The sequence below is a fragment of the Periophthalmus magnuspinnatus genome, chromosome 2 (assembly GCF_009829125.3).
Source record: "Periophthalmus magnuspinnatus isolate fPerMag1 chromosome 2, fPerMag1.2.pri, whole genome shotgun sequence".
Lineage (NCBI taxonomy): Eukaryota > Metazoa > Chordata > Actinopteri > Gobiiformes > Gobiidae > Periophthalmus > Periophthalmus magnuspinnatus.
The window spans coordinates 1777866-1797858 of NC_047127.1; the positions used below are offsets into that span (position 1 = coordinate 1777866).

Below are 19993 nucleotides of genomic sequence, written 5' to 3' on the forward strand. Positions count from 1 at the left end.
TTTAATAATAAAAAAATGCAGATGAATTTCTTTGGTTCAGTCCTGTTCTGAATGCTGCTGGAGATTCTGTACGTGTTAATTGTGTGTGTGTGTGTGTGTGTTTGTGTGGCAGGGTCGCATTATGACTCAGGGAACATACCAAGGCCTGACCAGGTCCGGGTTTGACGTCACGTCTTTACCGAACAGTGACGACGAGCTGTGGCTTCGTACCGTTGAGCCAGACAAACCTTCCATCAGGAGTAGAACCACGAACCAGTCAAACAACTCCCACAGCAGCCTCCTCCAGCAGGACGTCCACGAGCTCCCGGTGAGTGGATTTTAAAAGGTGTTTTGGGTTTTGTTTGTCTGAGGGCTGCACAATTGATTTGACTCAAAAGGACAGATGTAAATGTAAGACAATATAAACCAAATGTAAAATAAATATAACTATGTTTGTTAATTAATCTTTTCTGTTACAAATATTGCATATGAATTTGTATAGATAGGAAAAAAATGCTGTGTAACTGTATTTCTGATAAACTGATAATTTAAGACAGTCATACCTTTTAATTTACCTTGTTGTGGGCCACATAAAATAACGTGGTGGGCCACATTTCGCCCGCGGGCCTTGAGTTTGACACATGTGGCTTAGACTCTTTCATGAGTGCCCTGTTCAAAATACAGAAAAAATATATCAATAAAACAAACCAACCAAATCCCTGCACAGGTCCATTTAAAACATTAAAAACAGGAGCAGGTTGGTTATAAATGTTTATCTCCACATTATTAAAGTTCTGCAGTTTAAATGTTCTGCACATTTGTTTCATTTTTGGGAAGCAAAATTTTTCCCCACTTCAGTTCTAGTGCGGCGTTTTTAGACATAGACAATCATGAGATCTTGGATTAAAAGTTCTTCTTCTCTCCTCCTTCCTCCCTTTCATCCCTCACTCTTTACTCTCTCTCCTCCTTCCTCCCTTTCATCCCTCACTCTTTACTCTCTCCTCTTTCTCTCCTCCTTCCTCCCTTTCATCCCTCACTCCTCCTCTCTCTCCCTCTCTCCTGACCAAAAGTTTTTTTTCGCCATTTCAGTTCAAGTGCGGACGGTTTTTACCTTTTCTACCTCCCTTCTCTCCTTTATCTCCTCCCTTTCTCTCCTCTTTCTCTCTCCTCCTTTACCCCCTCCTTCTCGCTCCCTCTTTTTCTCTCTGCTCTTCTCCCTCCCTTTCCTTCTCTCTCCTCTGTTGTTCTGTTTTTAGACGTGGACAGTCATGAGATCTTGGATTAATCGTTCTCTTATCAAAGTTCAAACGGTTGAGTCAGTTTGTCGTTTTCCCATAAATAAATGTGGAAAAATTACAATTCTAGATGAAAAGTAAATCCATTTGTGAAGCTCGGTGAGTTTTGAAATACAGAAAAAAGGTTTATTGTTTGTTACAGCAGATCCAGACTTTCGGCGTCTCCCCTTTGTCCCGAGGATCTGAGCTCTATTTGAGTTCTACACACATTTCAAAGCAGAGTGACTTTTGTTTCACCCCCATGAGATCATGAACTTTCACTTTCACTTTCACTTTGACAGCAGAACAATGAGTTTCCTGTGGGACGGAGACCGAGCTTCACACGTTAATCACAATCATTAGACTTTTATCGCCGTCGTCAGTGAACGCAGCTCACAAACTAGGAACTTTTGGTGATAAAGTGCAACATAAAACACTGAGTAAATACAAATAAGGTCATGCACAAAGTTTTAAAAGATCTGGGTCTGACAGACACAGAAAAAGGAGAGAGATAAATTTCCATCACACACATTTTATAAACACATTTACACTGTTGTTCTTCTGACAGATGCGATGGCCGATCTACTTTTCCATAGAGTGAAAAGAGAAAACGAAAGGCCTGAGTGAAAGAGTCTAAATGTTTAAAGTGGAGGCTGAAGTCTGTGTTTGTGTTTGGATCAGGAGTTTCATGGACTAGTGCAGGTATTTAACTTGTATATCCATGAGTTTGGACCTTTACAAACGTGCTGTGAAATACATTGAATACTTGTAATCGTCACAAACTGATCGGTCTCAGCTGCTCCTGGACGTGTGGAACAACAACAACAACAACGTCCTGTAAACACTTTAATCCTGTTTAAAACGCCAAATGACACGATGTTCTGATCTGTTCTAATGTCGTTTCCTCGTCACACACAGACCTGGAGTTGTGTTTTGTTTCATTCACACATGTTTAACACACAAACCTGCTGATTTACGCTGAGTTCTTCTCTCAAACTGAAAAAAAAAACACTCTGTTCCACCTTGTGATGTCATCATGTGGTGATACAGGAAGTGCTCCACTGTGTTTTTAAACTCCACACACCTTCATTTCTAGAATCATTTGGATCATTTCAGCTCCTGGAGTTGCCATTTATCTTGACTGAACTAAAGGTGAAAGGAGGAGGAGTTAACTTGAAAACTACCACTTGATGACATCACAAGGTGGAACAGAGCGTTTTGAGCTTTGGAGATGAAACAGACTCATAATAAAGTGTGAATGCAACAAAACACAACTCCAGATCTGTTTTTGAGGAGGGACAGCATTAGAACATGACTTAAACCTCACAAGAGTCAGTTTTGTGTCTTAACCTCCAGAGACCCGAGCTTTTATAAAATTTAATAAAAAAATATATATATATATAAATAAAACAAAAAAATGTATTAAAATACAATAAAAAAATAACAATAAAAACAAATAAAAATTAAAAAATTAAAAATGACATAAAAAAATAAAATAAATATAAATAAATATTCTAAACTCTTAGAAATATTCAAAATTGAACATGTTCTTGTTGCTGTTCTTCTAAACATTTGCACTGTGGCCTAAACAACCCAAAATATGTTGTCCACAGATGAGGACATCAGGTCTCAGGAGGACGTAGGACGTTTTAAGCCCTGATTTTTCTTCTTTTCTCCAGACTGAAACCGTTCACACCATCGCAGAGGAAACTCGTGTGGAGGGTAACGTTAGCGCTGACGTTTACGTTCGCTACTTCACTGCAGGCTGTAGTTGTGCGGCTCTGCTCTCCATCGTCCTGCTCAGTGTCGTCGCTGAGGTGAGGCCGGTATCACACAACTGCAGTGTGTGTTGAGTGTGTCTCATAGTGTGTGTGTGTGTCCTCAGGCGGCGTACATCCTGCAGGACTGGTGGCTCGTGTACTGGTGAGTGTGTTGTGTAAATATATAGTCATGTTAAAAGTGAAATGTGTAACTTTTCTGCTGGAGCGTGCGCCGTGGAGATGTTACTGCTTTGTCTGAAATGTTCCTCTGTGTGACGTAAAGAGCACATCTGTGTTTTTGTATTTAGTATTAAACAATAACACGTAGATCACACGTGTCAAACTCAAAGCCCGTGGACCAAATGTGCCCCTCAACATCATTTTTTGTGGCCGTCGACGAGGTAAATTTAAAGGTATGATGGTCTTAAAAGGTCATTTTATCAGGAGATACGCAGTTACACAGACGTATCTTTACATCTAGGCAAATACATATGTAATTGTGAATGAAATCATGCTTTTATTTTTATCATTAATGAATTGTGTGTTTATATTGTGTTACAGACTAACCAGGTGTGACTGGGAAATACAAGTCTGTTTAATCAAGTCGTAAAGTGATTGAACTAAGTTGAAAAGTTGAATGGAGTAACTTAAAATAGCAGAGAGGCCGCGTGATTTTGAGTCTTTTTTGGTCAAACAGCGCGTCGAGAACAAAGTAATAAATACAGAAATGGTTAATAAGTTAAAAAAGTAGTTAGTTTTTACATCTGGTATCAAGATATGAACATTAATAACAGACAAATCAGGCGCCTTCTTTCCCTGAGGTCGCTCCCGCCAGCGTTAGCAACAGGTTTGATTGACGCTGTGGGTGACGTGACACTCGCTCAGTCACTTCTTTACACAGTCTCTCGTTTTTCAAGCAAAGCAACAGCATCTCTCTGGATATAAGCAGGTCACCAGAAACGTTACATGGAGCACGTTTTTAATATATAATAAAAGGTGTAGGTTCATGTTTCGTGTTTCTACAGGTCAAATGGACAAGTCGCCAACAACACAACTGAAATAATTAGAAATCTCCACAATGAAACGTCCTCGATCGAAGGAAATCTGAGCTTCTACCTCGGCGTTTACTCAGGTTCCAGCTCGACTTAATCTGTTACATAAATAAAATGTCTAATATAAACTGAACGTCTGCTAAAAAATTCTCGTGTTTCCTTTCCAGGTTTGACCATCGCTGCTGTCGTCTTTGGATACGCCAGGAGTTTAGTGATCTTCCACGGCCTGGTCCGATCCTCCCAGAGTCTCCATAACGACATGTTCAGTGCCGTCCTCCGCTCACCCGTGCGATTTTTTGACGTCAACCCCATTGGTTTGTTCGTTTATTCTGAGAAGCAAACCTCACACATATCACTGTGCTATGGATTAATAGTGTGTGTTTTTTTTCTCTTTTGTAGGACGAATTCTGAATCGATTTTCCAAAGACATCGGCCAAATGGACTCGTTGTTGCCCATAACGTTTGTGGATTTTTATCAGGTTCGTTTAAACTTTTACGATAATGCGTTTTTGAGTTTATTTTAGATGGAGGTAAAAATGACACTATCAGAAGCCACCAAAGCCTTCACTCTTGAGCTTCGTCACTGTCTTATGTCCATCCAAACCCCGGGGTCTAAACATGGCCGCTCAATGGCGCATGTTGCAGGTTTAGCCTTTAGCGGATCGGTTTTTCCCAATTCCCCCATGAGACTTTGAGCGACGAGAGCGAGCAGAGCGGCCACGAAGGAGGCAAAGGAACAATAAATGAATTACTAATTATGTTTGTGCTTCCAGGAGCTTCTAAACCTGTAGCTCATTGACATCGATCACATGGTCGTTCAGGTCGTACCATGTGACCGCTCTAACCAATCAGACCTTGAGTGTAGCCAAAGCTAACGATTAAAAGTTTAAGTCAACAAACAGACGAATTTTGAGCTGAGAAAAAGTTGATCTGGAGATGGTAATAAGAAAAATCACCACAAAATTGAACCTTTATGAAGCTGTAGGTGTCGCTCTATGAGAAAAATCCTTTCTGGGGAGGAGGGATTTTTTCGTTGTAGTACCTTTAAGTGGCCACTAGTCCAACTCGAGACGGCTCTAAGCAGCAGGACACTCCAGTTTTTCGAATTGATCCATGTTTCCATCTCATAAATTCATACATTTCTTCATTAACAGCACCCAGACTATGGAACAGCGCCCTCTGCCTGTCAGATCCTCTCAGTATTTTACACAGATGGACTGAAAGCCATGTCTTCTCCCTGGCATTTAATATAGAACAGCACAGAGAAGAGCTGAAGAAATAAACTTGAATTGAGTAAAAGTTGACTCTTAGCTCAAACCATGTACAGGCCTATAAATAAACAGCTTTATTATTGTCCTACAAAGTTTTGGGAATTTTAAAAGCGCAAAAACATTTCCAAAAAAACGATATTTCGCGTGGTGACCATCTCATTTGTAATATTTGCGTCTTAACCTGTGTGTTTGCGTCTTAGTTGTTTTTACAGAACGCTGGAGTCATCGCCGTCGCCGCCTCCGTCATCCCGCTCATCCTTATTCCAGTCCTGCTTCTTCTTCTACTGTTTTTATATTTAAGGCGTTTCTACCTCCAGACGTCGCGGGATATTAAACGTCTCGAGGCTACCAGTGAGTCTGTTTACTTTCCCCGCTGCAGCTTCCTCTCTGAACAAACACAAAATACTTTCCCTCGATTAACCCTGATGTCCTTCCAGCCCGGAGCCCCGTGTTCTCCCACCTGTCCTCGTCTCTTCAGGGTTTGTGGACGATCCGAGCGTTCAAAGCCGCCGACAGGTTACAGACGCAGTTTGATACGTATCAGGATGTGCACTCATGTTAGTTCACTTTGTAATAGGCTCTGTGCTCAGCAGCGCCCCCAGCCTCACTGTCAGCGTCACTGTTTCATGTCCAGTTTTAGCTCAGGTTTTTTGAATAAATATTTAAAGATGAGGCAGTGGACGGGGAGCTGCAGGTGGGTTAGAGGTCGGGGGTCAGAGGTTAAGGCGCTAGGGTCACGTTAAACACTACACAAATAACCACCAGAGACATGTTTGTATTAATGCTAACGCTAATGCTAATTTTGAGGCATAATAAATATTAAAACAATGCCGCAAACAAACATTCTACATATAACAATATTTGGGTAGTCTTTATTTAAATTAAATTGATTAAATTTGCAAAACAACCTATTAAAATTCAAAGTGACTATTCGCTTTGAGACGCAGTGAGCTAGCTAGCGCGCTGCTGTGCATGGAGCCTATTAACTGTAGCACAAAATACAATCCACAAAAGTAGAAATGTGGATAGACTTTTAACATGTTTTTTGTTTGTTCTTTAGCAACATGGTTCTTGTTCTTGATGACGTCCCGATGGTTCGCTCTGCGGCTCGACGGGATTTGCTCAATTTTCATCACCCTAACGGCTTTTGGCTGTATTTTACTCAGGAACGGTGAGAAAAACACACATTATTCTATTAAAATGTACAAGTATTTCACAGCACAAGTGTCTGCCACCTCCTGCTTGATTGTTGCGTTGTTCCAAATGTTCCGCAGTAGGGCATTAAAGCGACCGTACTGCACCGTTTTCTGATCTCTGAGATGAGAAAACAACATCATTCACATGTTCAAACCTGCAGATTTAGGCTGAGTTCTTCTCTCAAACCGAAAACACTCTGTTCCACCTTGTGATGTCATCGTGTGGTGATACAGGAAGTGCTCCACTGTGTTTTTAAACTCTACACACCTTCATTTCCAGGATCATTTAGTTCAGTAGAGATTGGCAATTCCAGGAAATGATCCAAAAGTTGACTTAAACCACCACTTGATGACATCACAAGGTGGAACAGAGCATTTTGAGCTTTGCAGATGTAACAGACTCATAATAAATAACATGTGTGAAAGAAAACACAACTCCAGGTCTGTTTTTGAGGCGGTAACAGCATTAGAACTTGGATTAAAGTCACAAGAGTCAGTTTTGTTTGATGTAGGACCTTTTAATCTTCTTGGCATTTATTCAGTTAACCGCCAAACTGTGGAACATTCCAGGAAAATCAATAACATTTTAAAAGCGTTAACATTCTTCTTGTTGATGTTAGGTCTGCACGCTGGAGAGGTGGGCCTGGTGCTGACCTACGCCGTGACCCTGGTCGGTAACTTCCAGTGGACGGTCAGACAAAGTGCAGAAGTGGAGAACATGGTCTGACCTCAGCTCTCACGTAAAGTTTATTTTAAGAAACACATTTCAGCAGCGACTTACAAAAAGAACCCTTTGTGCTGCCAGATGACGTCCGTGGAGAGGGTGGTGGAGTACACGGAGCTGGAGAGCGAGGGGCCGTGGGAAACCGACAAGAAGCCGCCTCCCGATTGGCCGAAGCAGGGCGCGGTGACGTTCAACGAAGTGAACTTCAGCTACGGCGACGACGGGCCCCTCGTCCTGAAAGACCTGAGCTTCAGCCTGGAGCCCGGGGAAAAGGTGAGGCTGGAGCGACATAACAAACCCGTGTGTCACCGCGGCAAAGTAATTATACGGTAATTATAAACAGTCGTATTAGAAAGCAGAAACTATAAATAGACACAGACAGTTGTTTGTCAGTGATATTTGGAGTAGTTTTAAATGTTGATTTATTATAATGGCAACAGTGTTAGATTTTCATCACTATTTTGAGTAACTGCATTCAGGTACAGTTACTTTCATTTGGTGATACTCAGGGTGCAGTTTCTTTGCTAAATTTAAAGGAATACATGGTGGTACTTCATGTAGTTTTGGCTTTGAACTGCACAGTATTAGTGAGAGAAACAAAACGCAGCTCGTTTGTGTGTCTGTGTGTAGTTTTTCCTCCATTTAGACCTAAATTAACGCAGAACAAACGACAAAAATAGAGCTGTTTTTGTTAAAGTATTCCATTATAGTGAAAAAACATGACATACTTTTACAGAGTTGCATTATGAGTCTTCAGAATACAGCACTCTGATTGGTCCATGCTCCATAATTTGGATATTTGCCTTATTCTGGAAGTTACCGTGGGCACCGTCATTGTCGCTTTGGTTGTATTATTTCGCGTGAGGCTGATCTTGACGGTAAATAATTTCTATAGGGACAGAGGCGTTTTAAATCCTCCCACAGAAAGGGGGCAGTGTTGACTTTTTGGTCACATGAATATAAAACGTTTGTCAGATTTTAGTGGCAAAACTTTTAATAAATGAACGGGATTCTCACTTAACTGGAAGAGCCACCACAAAGACGGTGCGGTTTGGAAACATTTAGAGGCAAAAGTGGGCGTGGCCAAGTCAAGTGAGCTCATTTTTCTTTAACTAAATACATTTTCAGTGTTCTGTTTAATTTTTATGACAAAAAGTAAACAAAATACAAATTCTATCTTTTAAAATATTCACTCGTCTTTTGACTCGTCCCCGTCTTAAACTTGTTGTATTCTTCAGGTCGGGGTCGTGGGGAGGACCGGGGCTGGAAAGAGCTCTCTGGTGTCTGCTCTGTTTCGTCTTTCGGAGCCAAAGGGAAAGATTTACATCGACGGAGTCCTGACGTCAGAGCTCGGCCTGCACCACCTGCGTCAGAAGATGTCCATCATTCCTCAGGTTTGACGTCTGCTCCGTCAGACAAATGAACAACTACGGGGTTTATTCTAATTTAGTCTGATGACGGACTTGTTTCCAGGATCCAGTGCTGTTTAGTGACACTGTGAGGAAGAATCTGGACCCGTTCTGTCAACACGCTGATGTGGACTTGTGGAACGCTTTGGAAGAGGTGAGTTTTGGGCTGAAAGATGAACGAGACACGGGGAGGGAGGGGTCATAAGAGCGGAGACAGATGGAGTTGCCGTGACAGGCGTGGCATTAGCATATCATCATGTTAACTTCATTTTTGGTGGTTTCGACGTTGTGTGTTAAAATGCCTCACGCCCAAAATTAAACACTCGACCTTTTTTCTCCCTGAGCCGCAGACAGTTAAAAACCTCCTCTTCAGGTTTGTTCACTTTAACACTCCCAGATCTCACTGGTCAAAGCGCTCACAAGGCCAACGTTTAAAACTTAAATGGTGAGTTTTTATTAACACTTCAGACATCAGGAAGAATCAGAGCAAATACGAAATAGAACTATGCAATTTCTCGATGTTTTGGTTCTGATCTGAGTTGGTGCTTTCATGCAGTTGCCAAATGATTTCACAAATGTTTAGAATGATTTGGGTTCTGCACTTTCCCTGGAAGAAGTCACTAAAGCAATAAAGTTCAACAGTACAGTGGCTTTTAAAACATTAAACGTGAAACATAAGTAAAAAATGAGGCAGTAATGTTCTCTAAAGGGGGAACATTTGACAGAACAAAAGTCACCGTTTTGAAGTAGTTTTTACTTTTTCAACAATAGTACAATTTAAATCAATGTTTGTTTTTTGCATTTGTAGAAAAAAGTTAAATTGTGCAGAGTAAATGAGTTATACAGACCATTCCTTAAATATCAGACTGTCAGTAAAGCAGAGGCAAAATGAGCTCCGTTATCTGCTCCGTCTGATCTACAGCCCATCAACATCAGAGCCATTTAAGAGTTAAATATTTTAAGACAAATTTGTAATGTAAATATCTTTAAACTACGAAAGGTGGATATGTTAGATTTTGGTTTGTAAACGTGTTTTTCTGGACATGACTCACACCACAGCTCTTCAGCCTCTGTTCTGCGCCTTTTAAAATCTTTATAACGATAGAATTAACACAATACTTACCTAACGATGGTTTGCCTTGTCTCTAAATGTGTCTTTATTTGAGTGTCTGTTGCTGTGTCGTCCTGACCTGTGCTGTGGTGGTGCAGGTGCAGTTGAAGGCCGTGGTGGAGGAGCTTCCTGGTCGTCTGGAGACCGTCCTGGCCGAGTCTGGCTCTAACTTCAGTGTGGGGCAGAGGCAGCTCGTGTGTTTGGCTCGAGCTGTTCTCAGGAAGAACCGCATCCTGGTCATCGACGAGGCCACGGCCAACGTGGACCCGAGGTACCAGCGCGCGCGCACGCACACACACACCCCCACACACACACACACACACACCCCTACCCGCCGCACAGAACATGTTTGTGCCAGTGGATGGATATTAAAGATACTGTGTAACTTTCCAGGGGGGGGATTGTACCACAGAACTATTATTTTGCACCACCAGAAAAGTTCCCTAGAGCCTGTTTGATGTTTTTTAATAAACAGGCTCCATGACATGGCCTGGAGCTGAGAGGTTTGAACTTGTTGCTTCCTGACCCATTAGAAACACACTGTGCCTAATAATGCTCATTTGTCAGTTTTGAAGTTGGACTTTAATCCCTTAATTGAACATTAACACGCCAGTTTGTTTTTTCCAGGACTGATGAGCTGATCCAAAAAACGATCCGACAGAAGTTTAAAGCCTGTACAGTCGTCACGATCGCCCACCGCCTCAACACCATCATCGACAGCGACCGAATATTAGTGAGTAACTCCCATTCACTTGTGATTGTTTTATTTTAAACATCATTAATGCCACAGATTACAGCATGTGTCTAAATATGGCTCTTTAACCCTTTAAGGTCCTGGACAACGGCGTGATCCAGGAGTTGGACCGTCCCGTCACGCTCCTCCAGGACACAGGGGGCGCCTTCTTTAAGATGGTGCAGCAGCTCGGTCAGACTGAAGCAGACGCTCTGCTCGAGGCGGCCAGACAGGTGAGTCAAAGGTCACGTGGACTTTGACCTGGTAGTGCTTTAGCTTAACCCTCCGGTCTCCTCGCACAGGCTGCACACCGAGAGCGCCCCCAGGCTGTGGGTTGAGTAACGACACGTCTCTTTGTAAGTACTGCATTCATTTTGTGTAATACAACGACACTGCTAAACTTGCAAAAATAGACATTTTTAGCACTTAAAGTGATCAAAGGCACTAGTGGAAATATGTGCAATACAAACTTATGAACGGAACAATAAATAGTGAACAAAAAACCAGCAGCATCTCAAACCAGACGGAACAAGTCGAGTTTCACGTCTGCAGTCCTGTAGCGGGCAACACCAGCCCCTGCACAGTCTCTTTATATTTATAGTGCTGTTTCAAAGATGACGAGGCTCCCGTCTTCTGTCTCTGCGTGTCCGTTTGAAATGTTTGGACGACTCCTTTTGTTGTAGGCCTGAAAGTAAAACAAAGGCGTTAAAGCCGACTCTACAGTGACAGTTCCACAACATCCAGAGACTTGAAGTACTCAGGACGGATCTCGTCCACCCCCGGAGCTTTGCCACTGAGGAGGTCACCAACCACCTCAGTGACTGCAGCCAGGGTGATGGTCGAGTCCACCTCCGGGTCCCCAGTCTCTGCTTCCTCTTGGGAAGACATGATGGATGGATTGAGGAGATCCTCAAAGTTTTCCTTCCACCGTTTGCCAGAATTTCTTGGAGGCGTCCGATCGGACATCCTCAATCGTTTACACCATTAAATCTCAACACATTCATGTCTAAAAATTGTGAGATCAGGAGTTTGCCCCTGAAGTAAATGGTCCAAACCAACAATAATACTGTGAAACTATGGGCATTAAACTGCAGCCCCATTGTCTGTGTCGTCCAGGTCTGATCCATCGCAAATAAAATCTGAACTGGTCAGATTACAGCTGGACACTTTATCTGTCTGAAGAGAGGAGCTAACTGCAAACAATAATAGTTTTTAGTTTCAGTGTAGTTATAGCTCCTCCCTTCAGACAGATGAGGCAGTGTCCAGCAGTAATCTGACCAGAACTGGATGAGCAGCCAAACGTTTTGTCCAGTTGACAGATTTTTCTTTTGCTACCGATCAGACCTGGACGACTCAGGGATTACACAGTCATTTTACTCTATATTTCTAATCCTGACAGTGTGAGGCTTTAGGACCAGCGACACCCGTGTCTGGGGCTCACTCACCTGTTTAGCTGCTTCTAGTAACGCCAGTGCCTCCTGTTTGCCCGTCTGCTGCACCATTTTGTAGAAGATGCTGTCGTGGTCCTGTAGCAGAGCGTAGGGCTCATCGTACGCGCTGATTCGTCCGGCGTCCAACACCTGCAAATACAAAACCATTAACATGTTTTTCTTTTTTTCAGGTGATTCTCTCAGCCATGTGGACCCAGACAAACAGTGTGAGCTGCTTTTCACTCAGTAAAAGGTCCCGAATTTAAGGAGCCACTGTGAAGCAACACTGTATTTTTTTACTTTTGTGTTTAATGAATGTGCATCTTTTACAAAAATGCACAAAGTAATCGTTTTGAGTTGGATTTCCTCAACTGTTTTCAACCCAATAAAATGTTCCAAAGTGTCAAATCCTTCGTTCTATAGTTTAACTGAGTTTAAGGAATGAACCAAATTGCAAGTACTGTCCTTAGAGATTTCACCTACTTGATATTTTAAGCTCATTTTGAACTAGTTTAAGACTCAGATCTCCCTGGAGGTGGAGAACCAGGGGACCATCATGAACTGTCTAACCCGGGACGCTCTTCCCGACTCAGGTGCCACTCACCAGGATGCGGTCGCTGTCGATGATGGTGTTGAGCCGATGTGCGATGGTGAGGACGGTGCATTCTTTAAACTTTTCTCTAATGGTCTGCTGGATCAGCTCATCCGTCCTACAGAAAAAAACTCATCAGACTTTCATTTGGCTGAAGCGGAACCGAGTTGTTTTGAGCTTCATGGAATACACCTTGCATTTTTGACATTTATATGTCAACTATACTATACTATACCACTTTAAGGAGCAAAGGATCATGGTCTATGTAGTTCCTTGTTTTAGCTGTTACATAATGCATCAGGGGAGCTGGTAACACAATCGTTTTGGAGCTGTCATGATAAATTGTAAGATGATTTCACTTAATGTCACATCACCACAGGCAGTATCACATTTTTAATAAATCAGTTCCAGTCGTGTTCAAATAAGCCCCAAGCGACTTACATTTACCATTTGAAACAAGTTCAGTTCAGTAATAAATCCGACCTTAATGCCAGTAAATGATTTGGACTTCGAATAAATGAAACCTTCTGCTTCCTAATAATACTTTATCTAATTAAATTAAAACAAGACAACTGCTCAGTGTCAGTCGTGTGTGAGTACAGCGGGGGGCAGGTGTGTGTGTGTGTGTGTGGGGGTGTGTGTGTGTGTGTGTGTGTGTGTGTGCGCTGGTACCTCGGGTCCACGTTGGCCGTGGCCTCGTCGATGACCAGGATGCGGTTCTTCCTGAGAACAGCTCGAGCCAAACACACGAGCTGCCTCTGCCCCACACTGAAGTTAGAGCCAGACTCGGCCAGGACGGTCTCCAGACGACCAGGAAGCTCCTCCACCACGGCCTTCAACTGCACCTGCACCACCACAGCACAGGTCAGGACGACACAGGAGGAGAAGAAACAGAAGAAGAGAAGACACAGGAGAAGAAGAGAAGACACAGGAGAAGAGGAGAAGAAGAGAAGACACAGGAGAAGAGGAGAAGAAGAAGAAGACACAGGAGAAGAAGAAGAAGACACAGGAGAAGAAGAGGAAGACACAGGAGAAGAAGAGAAGGAGAACACACAGAGACAGGGCCGTGCTGTTTCCAATATTCCACAGTCCATTCATATTTAACACAGACAGGAGCAGATAAAACTTATACAGTTAAAATGCTCAGGTTCTTTGGTCTAGTCACTAATAAAAAAGATCAGGTTCAACATTTGTGCGTTTGCCATGAAACATCCATAAAGTAAAGTGCAGTGTAATTAATGAGAAAAACTGTCTCATCCTGATCTGGAAATATGACGTCACATTCTGGTCTACACACGACGCTCTGACGCTCCTCAGAGTCGAGTTTTCAAAGACTCAACAGGTTCAGTAGAATCTAAAGACGAAAACTGAGCAGAGCCGAGGCCACGGGAAAATTACAAAGTGTTATGTAAAATCTAAGTAGTGGAAGAAAGTACCCCACTTTGTTAGGCAAGTATTTTTTGCTCCAGTATTTGTACTTTTACTTAAGTATTTCACTGCATTTAAAGCTTTATAAAACCTCATAATCTGCACAGTTTGGATAAAGATGTTGTATTTTGTTGTTCAGTCCTGTCTGCGTCAGAGGTTATAATGAAGTTAAAAATGTCAAAAACGACTTCATAGATGAAAATAAACACGTATAAGACTGACCTCCTCGAGTGCCGTCCACAGCTGTTCGTCTGAGTGCTGGTTAAAGGGGTCCAGGTTCTTCCTCATGGTCCCAGTGAACAGAACCGGGTCCTGTGATCACAAATACAAACATTTACAGATTTAAACCCACACTTCACTTTAAATCATTTTCCAGGACTTTTGCAGGAATTACGAGGACTTTTCCAATACTTTTCTAAGACCTTTCCTGCACTTTTCCCAGACTTTCCCCATTATTTAATCACAACATCTATAAAAACATGACCTGCTTTTTTTCTATTAAAGATAAAGTCTAACTGTTCCAAGTCTTACGCTTCAAGAAAAACACACCAGTTCTGTTCACTTGTTCTATTTACTCGTTTATATTATATCTCACCAAAAATGTTCTTAAAATATTCATGAAATTATTAGTTTTTCGTGTTAATCGCTCTTTCTTCTTATGATACTGTGCCTGTGGTTGCACTTGGGGGGTTTGGGTGTCCTCCCCCAAGAAAATTTTGTACAAATGAAGTGTAATTTCCTGCATTTTAGTGGGTTTTAAAAATCCTAAATGCTATAATTTTACTGTGATGTCACTAACAAGTATCTATCAAAGGGGGAGCTATTTTCAAGGACAAAATACATACATTTCCAGGACATTTGGCCCTTTTAGTAATATTCCATGTGTTTTCTATGTCTGCAAAACAGGCCAGTTGTTTCCCAGAACGTGTTGAATCCTGCTGAGTTTGTTTTACCTGAGGAATGATGGACATCTTCTGACGCAGGTGGTGCAGGCCGAGCTCTGAGGTCAGGACTCCGTCGATGTAAATCTTTCCCTTTGGCTCCGAAAGTCGAAACAGAGCAGACACCAGAGAGCTCTTTCCAGCCCCGGTCCTCCCCACGATCCCGACCTGATGGACAGAATGTGTTACAGCGCTCCCTAGAGGACATTTTGGAACGTCTCGACCTCTTCAGGAAACACTCACCTTCTCCCGAGGTCGAAACACGGCTTTGAGTTTGTGTAGAACCACGGGACCTTCAGCGCTGTAGGAGAAACTGACGCCATCAAAGGTCACCAGGCCTTTGCTCGGCCAATCGGGAGGAGGCTTCTTGTTAGTTTCCCATGGTGCTTCACTCTCCAGCTCAGTATACTCCACCACCCTCTCCACCGAGGTCATCTACAAATAAGAGACTGTGGTAAATTATTAAGAAATGATCAGAAAATCACAAAATGCAAATAATCAACTCAAAATAACAAAAAAATAATAAATTGGGAAAAATTTGAAAAAATTGTAAAAAATAAACTCAACATAACTCAAAAACCCCAGGATCATGTAGAGGGTTAATACGAACATTTAAGACCAGAATGAGTCTGAAGCAGCAGAGACAGAGAGAGTTTTTCAATAGAAAGTGAATTGGAGCCAGAGTCGATGGAGCAGGAAGTGCACACATGATCACTTCCTGTTTGGAACAGTTAGCTATGTCCATTTATATAAACAGTCTACAGCTGATCTCAGTCCAATGAGGTTCATCTGCTCCTCTGATATACATTTTTTATTTTATTTTATTTATTTATTTAGGTGAAAAAATAACCTGTCAATCCATCAATCCATTATTATTATTGTTACTGTTTTATTTGTTTTTCTTCTTTTCTTTCTTCCCATCTATATTCTTTATACCTTCCTTTCTCACTTATGAATGAGTAAGTACGAGCACTTTCCTCTCCCATGTTCACCCTAACCCTCCAAAATCACACAAATGTCACACACAGGCACGCACCCCCCCCCACACACACACACACACTTGTAAATAGCTGTTACATTCACAAACCATGTACGTCTTGTATGTCTTTTATCCACTTGTCATTATTGTACGTGTGGTCACTGTGTGTGTTTTGCATTAAATTAAATAAATAAATCCATCAGTCTCTGCGTTGTATCCACAGACTCATTTTTCTACTCGTCTTCACTCTTTTACTCTCTTCTCTAATCTTTGCCGGCGGCTGACTTGAACAGTAATCACAATCACACGTCTCATTGCGTTACCATGTTCTCCACCTCCGCGCTCTGCCTCACGCCCCACTGGAACATGCCCATCAGAGTGACAGCGTAGCTCAGGGCCAATCCCACTGAACCGGCATCCAGCCCTGGAACAGCCACAAACACGTTTTTAACGACATAACACCACAGACTCGTGAGCTCATCGGTCTGACATTTGGAACAGTAACACAGGGACAACAGACGCTCTAGCACCATCTTGTGGCGGAAACAGGATTGTAAAAAGAAGAAATGATCCCAAATATCCTTCATGAGGCTTTCACTGTTACTATAGTTACCTCTTTATGTACATAATGTTGTATTTTAAGTTATTCGTGCGTGTTTGACTAATCCTAAAGTAATTCTGCGTTTGATTAATTTGATTTTCTGAGGACACGTCTCAGCTCCGCCCACATTCCTGTACTTTCTGGTAATTTGGTTAAAAATGAGACTCCGGGTCAAACACGAAGGTTAAAAATGTGCAGACATTTGTCAAAAAACACAGTAAATCAAATTGTGCTGCTTGTTCTGGGGCGAGCAGCAGAATCAGCTGCACTTTTGAACAGGACGTTGATCGTTATCGTCTAATAAGGTTCATCTGGTTTTCTGTCCATGTATTTTATTTAACAGATTCTTTTTCCAGACCAAGGTTTACGCTGTGTCTTCCCTACAGGGGGCACTATTTAGGAGCCATTTTTAGTGCTGTTCAAATGGCTAACAGAGGAAAATGTAGTGCACTATCAATTTCTCACTATGCACCTTGAAAAGTAGTGAGCATCAATGGCCACTAAGCCCATCAATATATCCCACAATGCACTGGGAGAGTCGAAAAAACAGCACCGCACAGAGACAACTGGACACAACACGACTGAATGAAGCAGATGAAGCTCTGGTTTGTCTCATTGTGGATCTGATTATGAATAAAACACTTAAACTGTTTTGGTGTAAAGGTGCTAGCGTTAGCCGTTAGTTAGCCGTTAGCGTGTGATCCAGTTTGACAAAAATGAAAATGATTATTATTATTATACCATAACTGTGTACCAGTCCAATCTGATCATTAATTATGGCAGAAATCAAGTTTTATCAGAGTTTAGGCTTTAGACTTTTTTCCACCTTGACCCTGAGTCACATGACCCGAGTCACATGACCTGAGTGTAGTGAGCTGCGTGTCCGGGTCTCTCTGAGGCTCTATAGAGTTTACTAAAGAGTGAGGCTGAGGAGTGTGTGAGGGGTCAGGGGCTGGGGAGACATTCACACACACACATAATGCATTTTCATCCCTGATAGTTTGAACTGCTCATTAGCGCCTCACAGTGGTCACGTGATGTTGCTGCGATGTTTGGTCGGCTGATTTAAACAGTAGGAAAACGGCAACAAAAACCTGACAGCAGGACGACAGCGCCATCTGCAGTTTGACTTCTTCAGGACAGAATCCCAGGTGTGTGAGAGTAAAAAGCCCTCTCTTCCCAGTGTAAAGTCCGTGGGCACGTTCCTCATTTCTACTGGCTCCTTAATCCACACCTGGGATACTGTCCTGAATAAATCGGGCTGCAGGTGGCGCTGTGATTTAAATGTCTTTCTCATTCTGTACAGCACTTTGGATTACTTTGTGTACCAGCTGCTCTATACAAATACACTTGCTTTGTTGTCTTGCCTCCACCTGTAGGAAGACAACGCCAAAATCAGCTGACCAATCACATCACAGCAACATCACGTGACCACTCTGAGGCGCTAGTGAGCAGCTCAAACTGTCAGGGATGAAAACAATATAATTCCACATGAAACAGTAAGAAACTACCTCAGTCAAGCAGCACCGGTGTTGCTTTTCTGCTCCTTTTATAGACTGACAGGCACCGGCACATAAAGCCCACAGAGCCACCTAGTGTTTAGGAGGGAAACTACATTTTGGCTCCTGCACAAACTAAACTTTGGTCTGGAAAAATATTAAAATGTCTTTTTTTTATCTACTATTATTAAGCCATTTCAGATCAATATTGACAATGAACAAAATGAAAAATCATAACCTGCATGTTAAAGTTTATCACAAAAAATTACATAAAAATGATCCAAACAAACACTCACTGTCTCTCAAGATCAAACATCCAAAAGTGGTGGCCGTCACAAAAATGGCACAGAGCCCGTCGAGTCGAACAGCAAACCAACGAGACGTGGTGAGGAACAGGAACCAGGACGCTGCTCAGAGGATAAACATCACTCTAATGTGTCTGAGTCTGGACGTCCAAACACAGCGACGCGTTAAATACCTGAGTGTAAGTCCTGATGAGCGTCGAAAATGGTCTGGAACTTCTCCGTGGCACCAAAAGCTCGGATTGTCCAGAGCCCGTGAAGAGAAGAGGAGAGGTGTGAGAAGACGGGGCTACGAGCTGAGAGAGAGTAAAAGGAACGAGATTTAATCAGAGACTAATGGAGGAAGATTCGCTCACTAGAGTCGACATGTTTAGGTAAATACACAGATCTCACTTGTAGCTTCGAGGCGCTTGATGTTTCTGGATGTTCGCAGGAAGTAGCGCCGGACGTAGACGAAGACCAGGAACAGAACGGCCACCGGGACGAGGATCAGGGGTATGACCGACGCCGCCACGGCAACGACCCCGAGAATCATGAGAAACAACTGAAACAGACACAGAGTCAGTCGGGCCAAGACAGTCGAAGTCTGAGGTCGTTTTCACACTGAGGTCGGTCGATGTAAAACATCATTTTTATATGAATGAGGCAATTTGGATCAATTTAACATCAGTGACACGACGACTCCTGTCTCTGTCTGCGCAGGCAACACATTGGTCTGTCAGTGTGTGGTGTGTGTGTTAACGTGTGTGTGCGGTAATGTGTGTGTGTGTGTGTGTCAGAGTGGGGTGTGTGTGTGTGGGTCAGAGTGTGGTGTGTGTGGGTCAGAGTGTGGTGTGTGTGTGTGTGTGTGTGTGTGTGTGAGTCAGAGTGTGGTGTGTGTCAGTGTGTGGTGTATGTGTGTGTGTTTTGTTCCTGTTGTCGACTTGTGTACATTTACCTGTAGAAAGTCTATAAAGGTCCAGGGTAAATTAGCATCTAGCAAACCAATGTCTTTAGAAAACCTGTTCAAAACCCTCCCTGAAACAAACACACACGACATTTAACACAAAAAACACATCACATTTGTTTTATTTGTATTATTAAAGTAAAACACAGATGAGAGGAGATGCCGCTCACCGATGGGGTTGATATCAAAGAAGCGCACTGGAGTCCTGAGGATGGAGTTAAACATACGATTGTGCAGAGTCTGAGCGCTTCTCACAAACATATAAAACATGATGATGTTTCTGAAGAAGCCCAGAAAGATGGTGGCAGCCGTGAGACCTGGGACACGAGCGGCAGAAGATAAAAACAGATCAGAACATGGCGGAATATGAGCTTTTTAACAAGTTCATGTATTAAAGTTCTATCAAATAACGCACCTGGATGTGTTTAAACTGTTTAAAACTCTCAAATTTAACCCCAAAACTTGAAAAAAATCCAACTGGAGTCTTTCCCAAACGCAGAACCTCTCACCTCCGTAAATCCCCAGGTAGAAGTCTCGGTCCAGCTCTTCAGTCACGTTGGTCACACTCACGTTCTGATTGGTCACTTGGTCTTGTTTTTCAGCCCTGAGCATTGAACAGGTCCGAGGTTAAAGGTCAAAGGTCAGTAAAGAGGCTTTTTGAATGTTACCCCACACTCTCGTCTCTTACCAGTACGCGAGCCACCAGTCGTTCATGATGTAGGCCACCTGGGAACGAAAGGTCAGGGGTCAACTCTGAGGAAGGACT

General features: G+C 42.6%; 2 protein-coding genes across 3 annotated transcripts in view; one reads left to right on the forward strand and one right to left on the reverse strand.

The window, feature by feature from the left end:
• The window catches only part of LOC117380303 (ATP-binding cassette sub-family C member 4-like), a 28100-nt gene extending 15767 nt beyond the window's left edge, over positions 1-12333 (forward strand). The window contains exons 15-32 of one of the 2 annotated variants that reach the window (XM_033977093.2): positions 113-307; positions 2933-3070; positions 3139-3176; positions 4039-4145; positions 4233-4379; positions 4465-4544; positions 5537-5687; positions 5774-5893; positions 6397-6507; positions 7153-7253; positions 7338-7529; positions 8495-8650; positions 8730-8819; positions 9875-10047; positions 10404-10509; positions 10608-10742; positions 10812-10865; positions 12131-12333. In XM_033977093.2, coding sequence (XP_033832984.1) covers positions 113-307; positions 2933-3070; positions 3139-3176; positions 4039-4145; positions 4233-4379; positions 4465-4544; positions 5537-5687; positions 5774-5893; positions 6397-6507; positions 7153-7253; positions 7338-7529; positions 8495-8650; positions 8730-8819; positions 9875-10047; positions 10404-10509; positions 10608-10742; positions 10812-10847 — 2076 coding nt within the window. In that variant the 3' untranslated portion in view covers positions 10848-10865; positions 12131-12333. Of the gene's footprint in view, positions 1-112; positions 308-2932; positions 3071-3138; positions 3177-4038; positions 4146-4232; positions 4380-4464; positions 4545-5536; positions 5688-5773; positions 5894-6396; positions 6508-7152; positions 7254-7337; positions 7530-8494; positions 8651-8729; positions 8820-9874; positions 10048-10403; positions 10510-10607; positions 10743-10811; positions 10866-12130 lie in introns of those variants that run through there. The other variant, XM_055227306.1, reaches the window with a different exon arrangement.
• The window catches only part of LOC117380292 (ATP-binding cassette sub-family C member 4-like), a 36800-nt gene continuing 27753 nt past the window's right edge, over positions 10947-19993 (reverse strand). Inside the window, exons 17-31 of the mRNA XM_033977082.2 lie at positions 19916-19953; positions 19737-19831; positions 19398-19544; positions 19219-19298; positions 18675-18825; positions 18458-18577; positions 18276-18386; positions 16203-16303; positions 15144-15335; positions 14913-15068; positions 14182-14271; positions 13204-13376; positions 12544-12649; positions 11955-12089; positions 10947-11194 (exon numbers count right to left, since the gene is read on the reverse strand). Of these exons, the coding sequence (XP_033832973.1) occupies positions 11105-11194; positions 11955-12089; positions 12544-12649; positions 13204-13376; positions 14182-14271; positions 14913-15068; positions 15144-15335; positions 16203-16303; positions 18276-18386; positions 18458-18577; positions 18675-18825; positions 19219-19298; positions 19398-19544; positions 19737-19831; positions 19916-19953 (1785 nt within the window). The 3' untranslated portion in view covers positions 10947-11104. The remainder of the gene's footprint in view (positions 11195-11954; positions 12090-12543; positions 12650-13203; positions 13377-14181; positions 14272-14912; positions 15069-15143; positions 15336-16202; positions 16304-18275; positions 18387-18457; positions 18578-18674; positions 18826-19218; positions 19299-19397; positions 19545-19736; positions 19832-19915; positions 19954-19993) is intronic.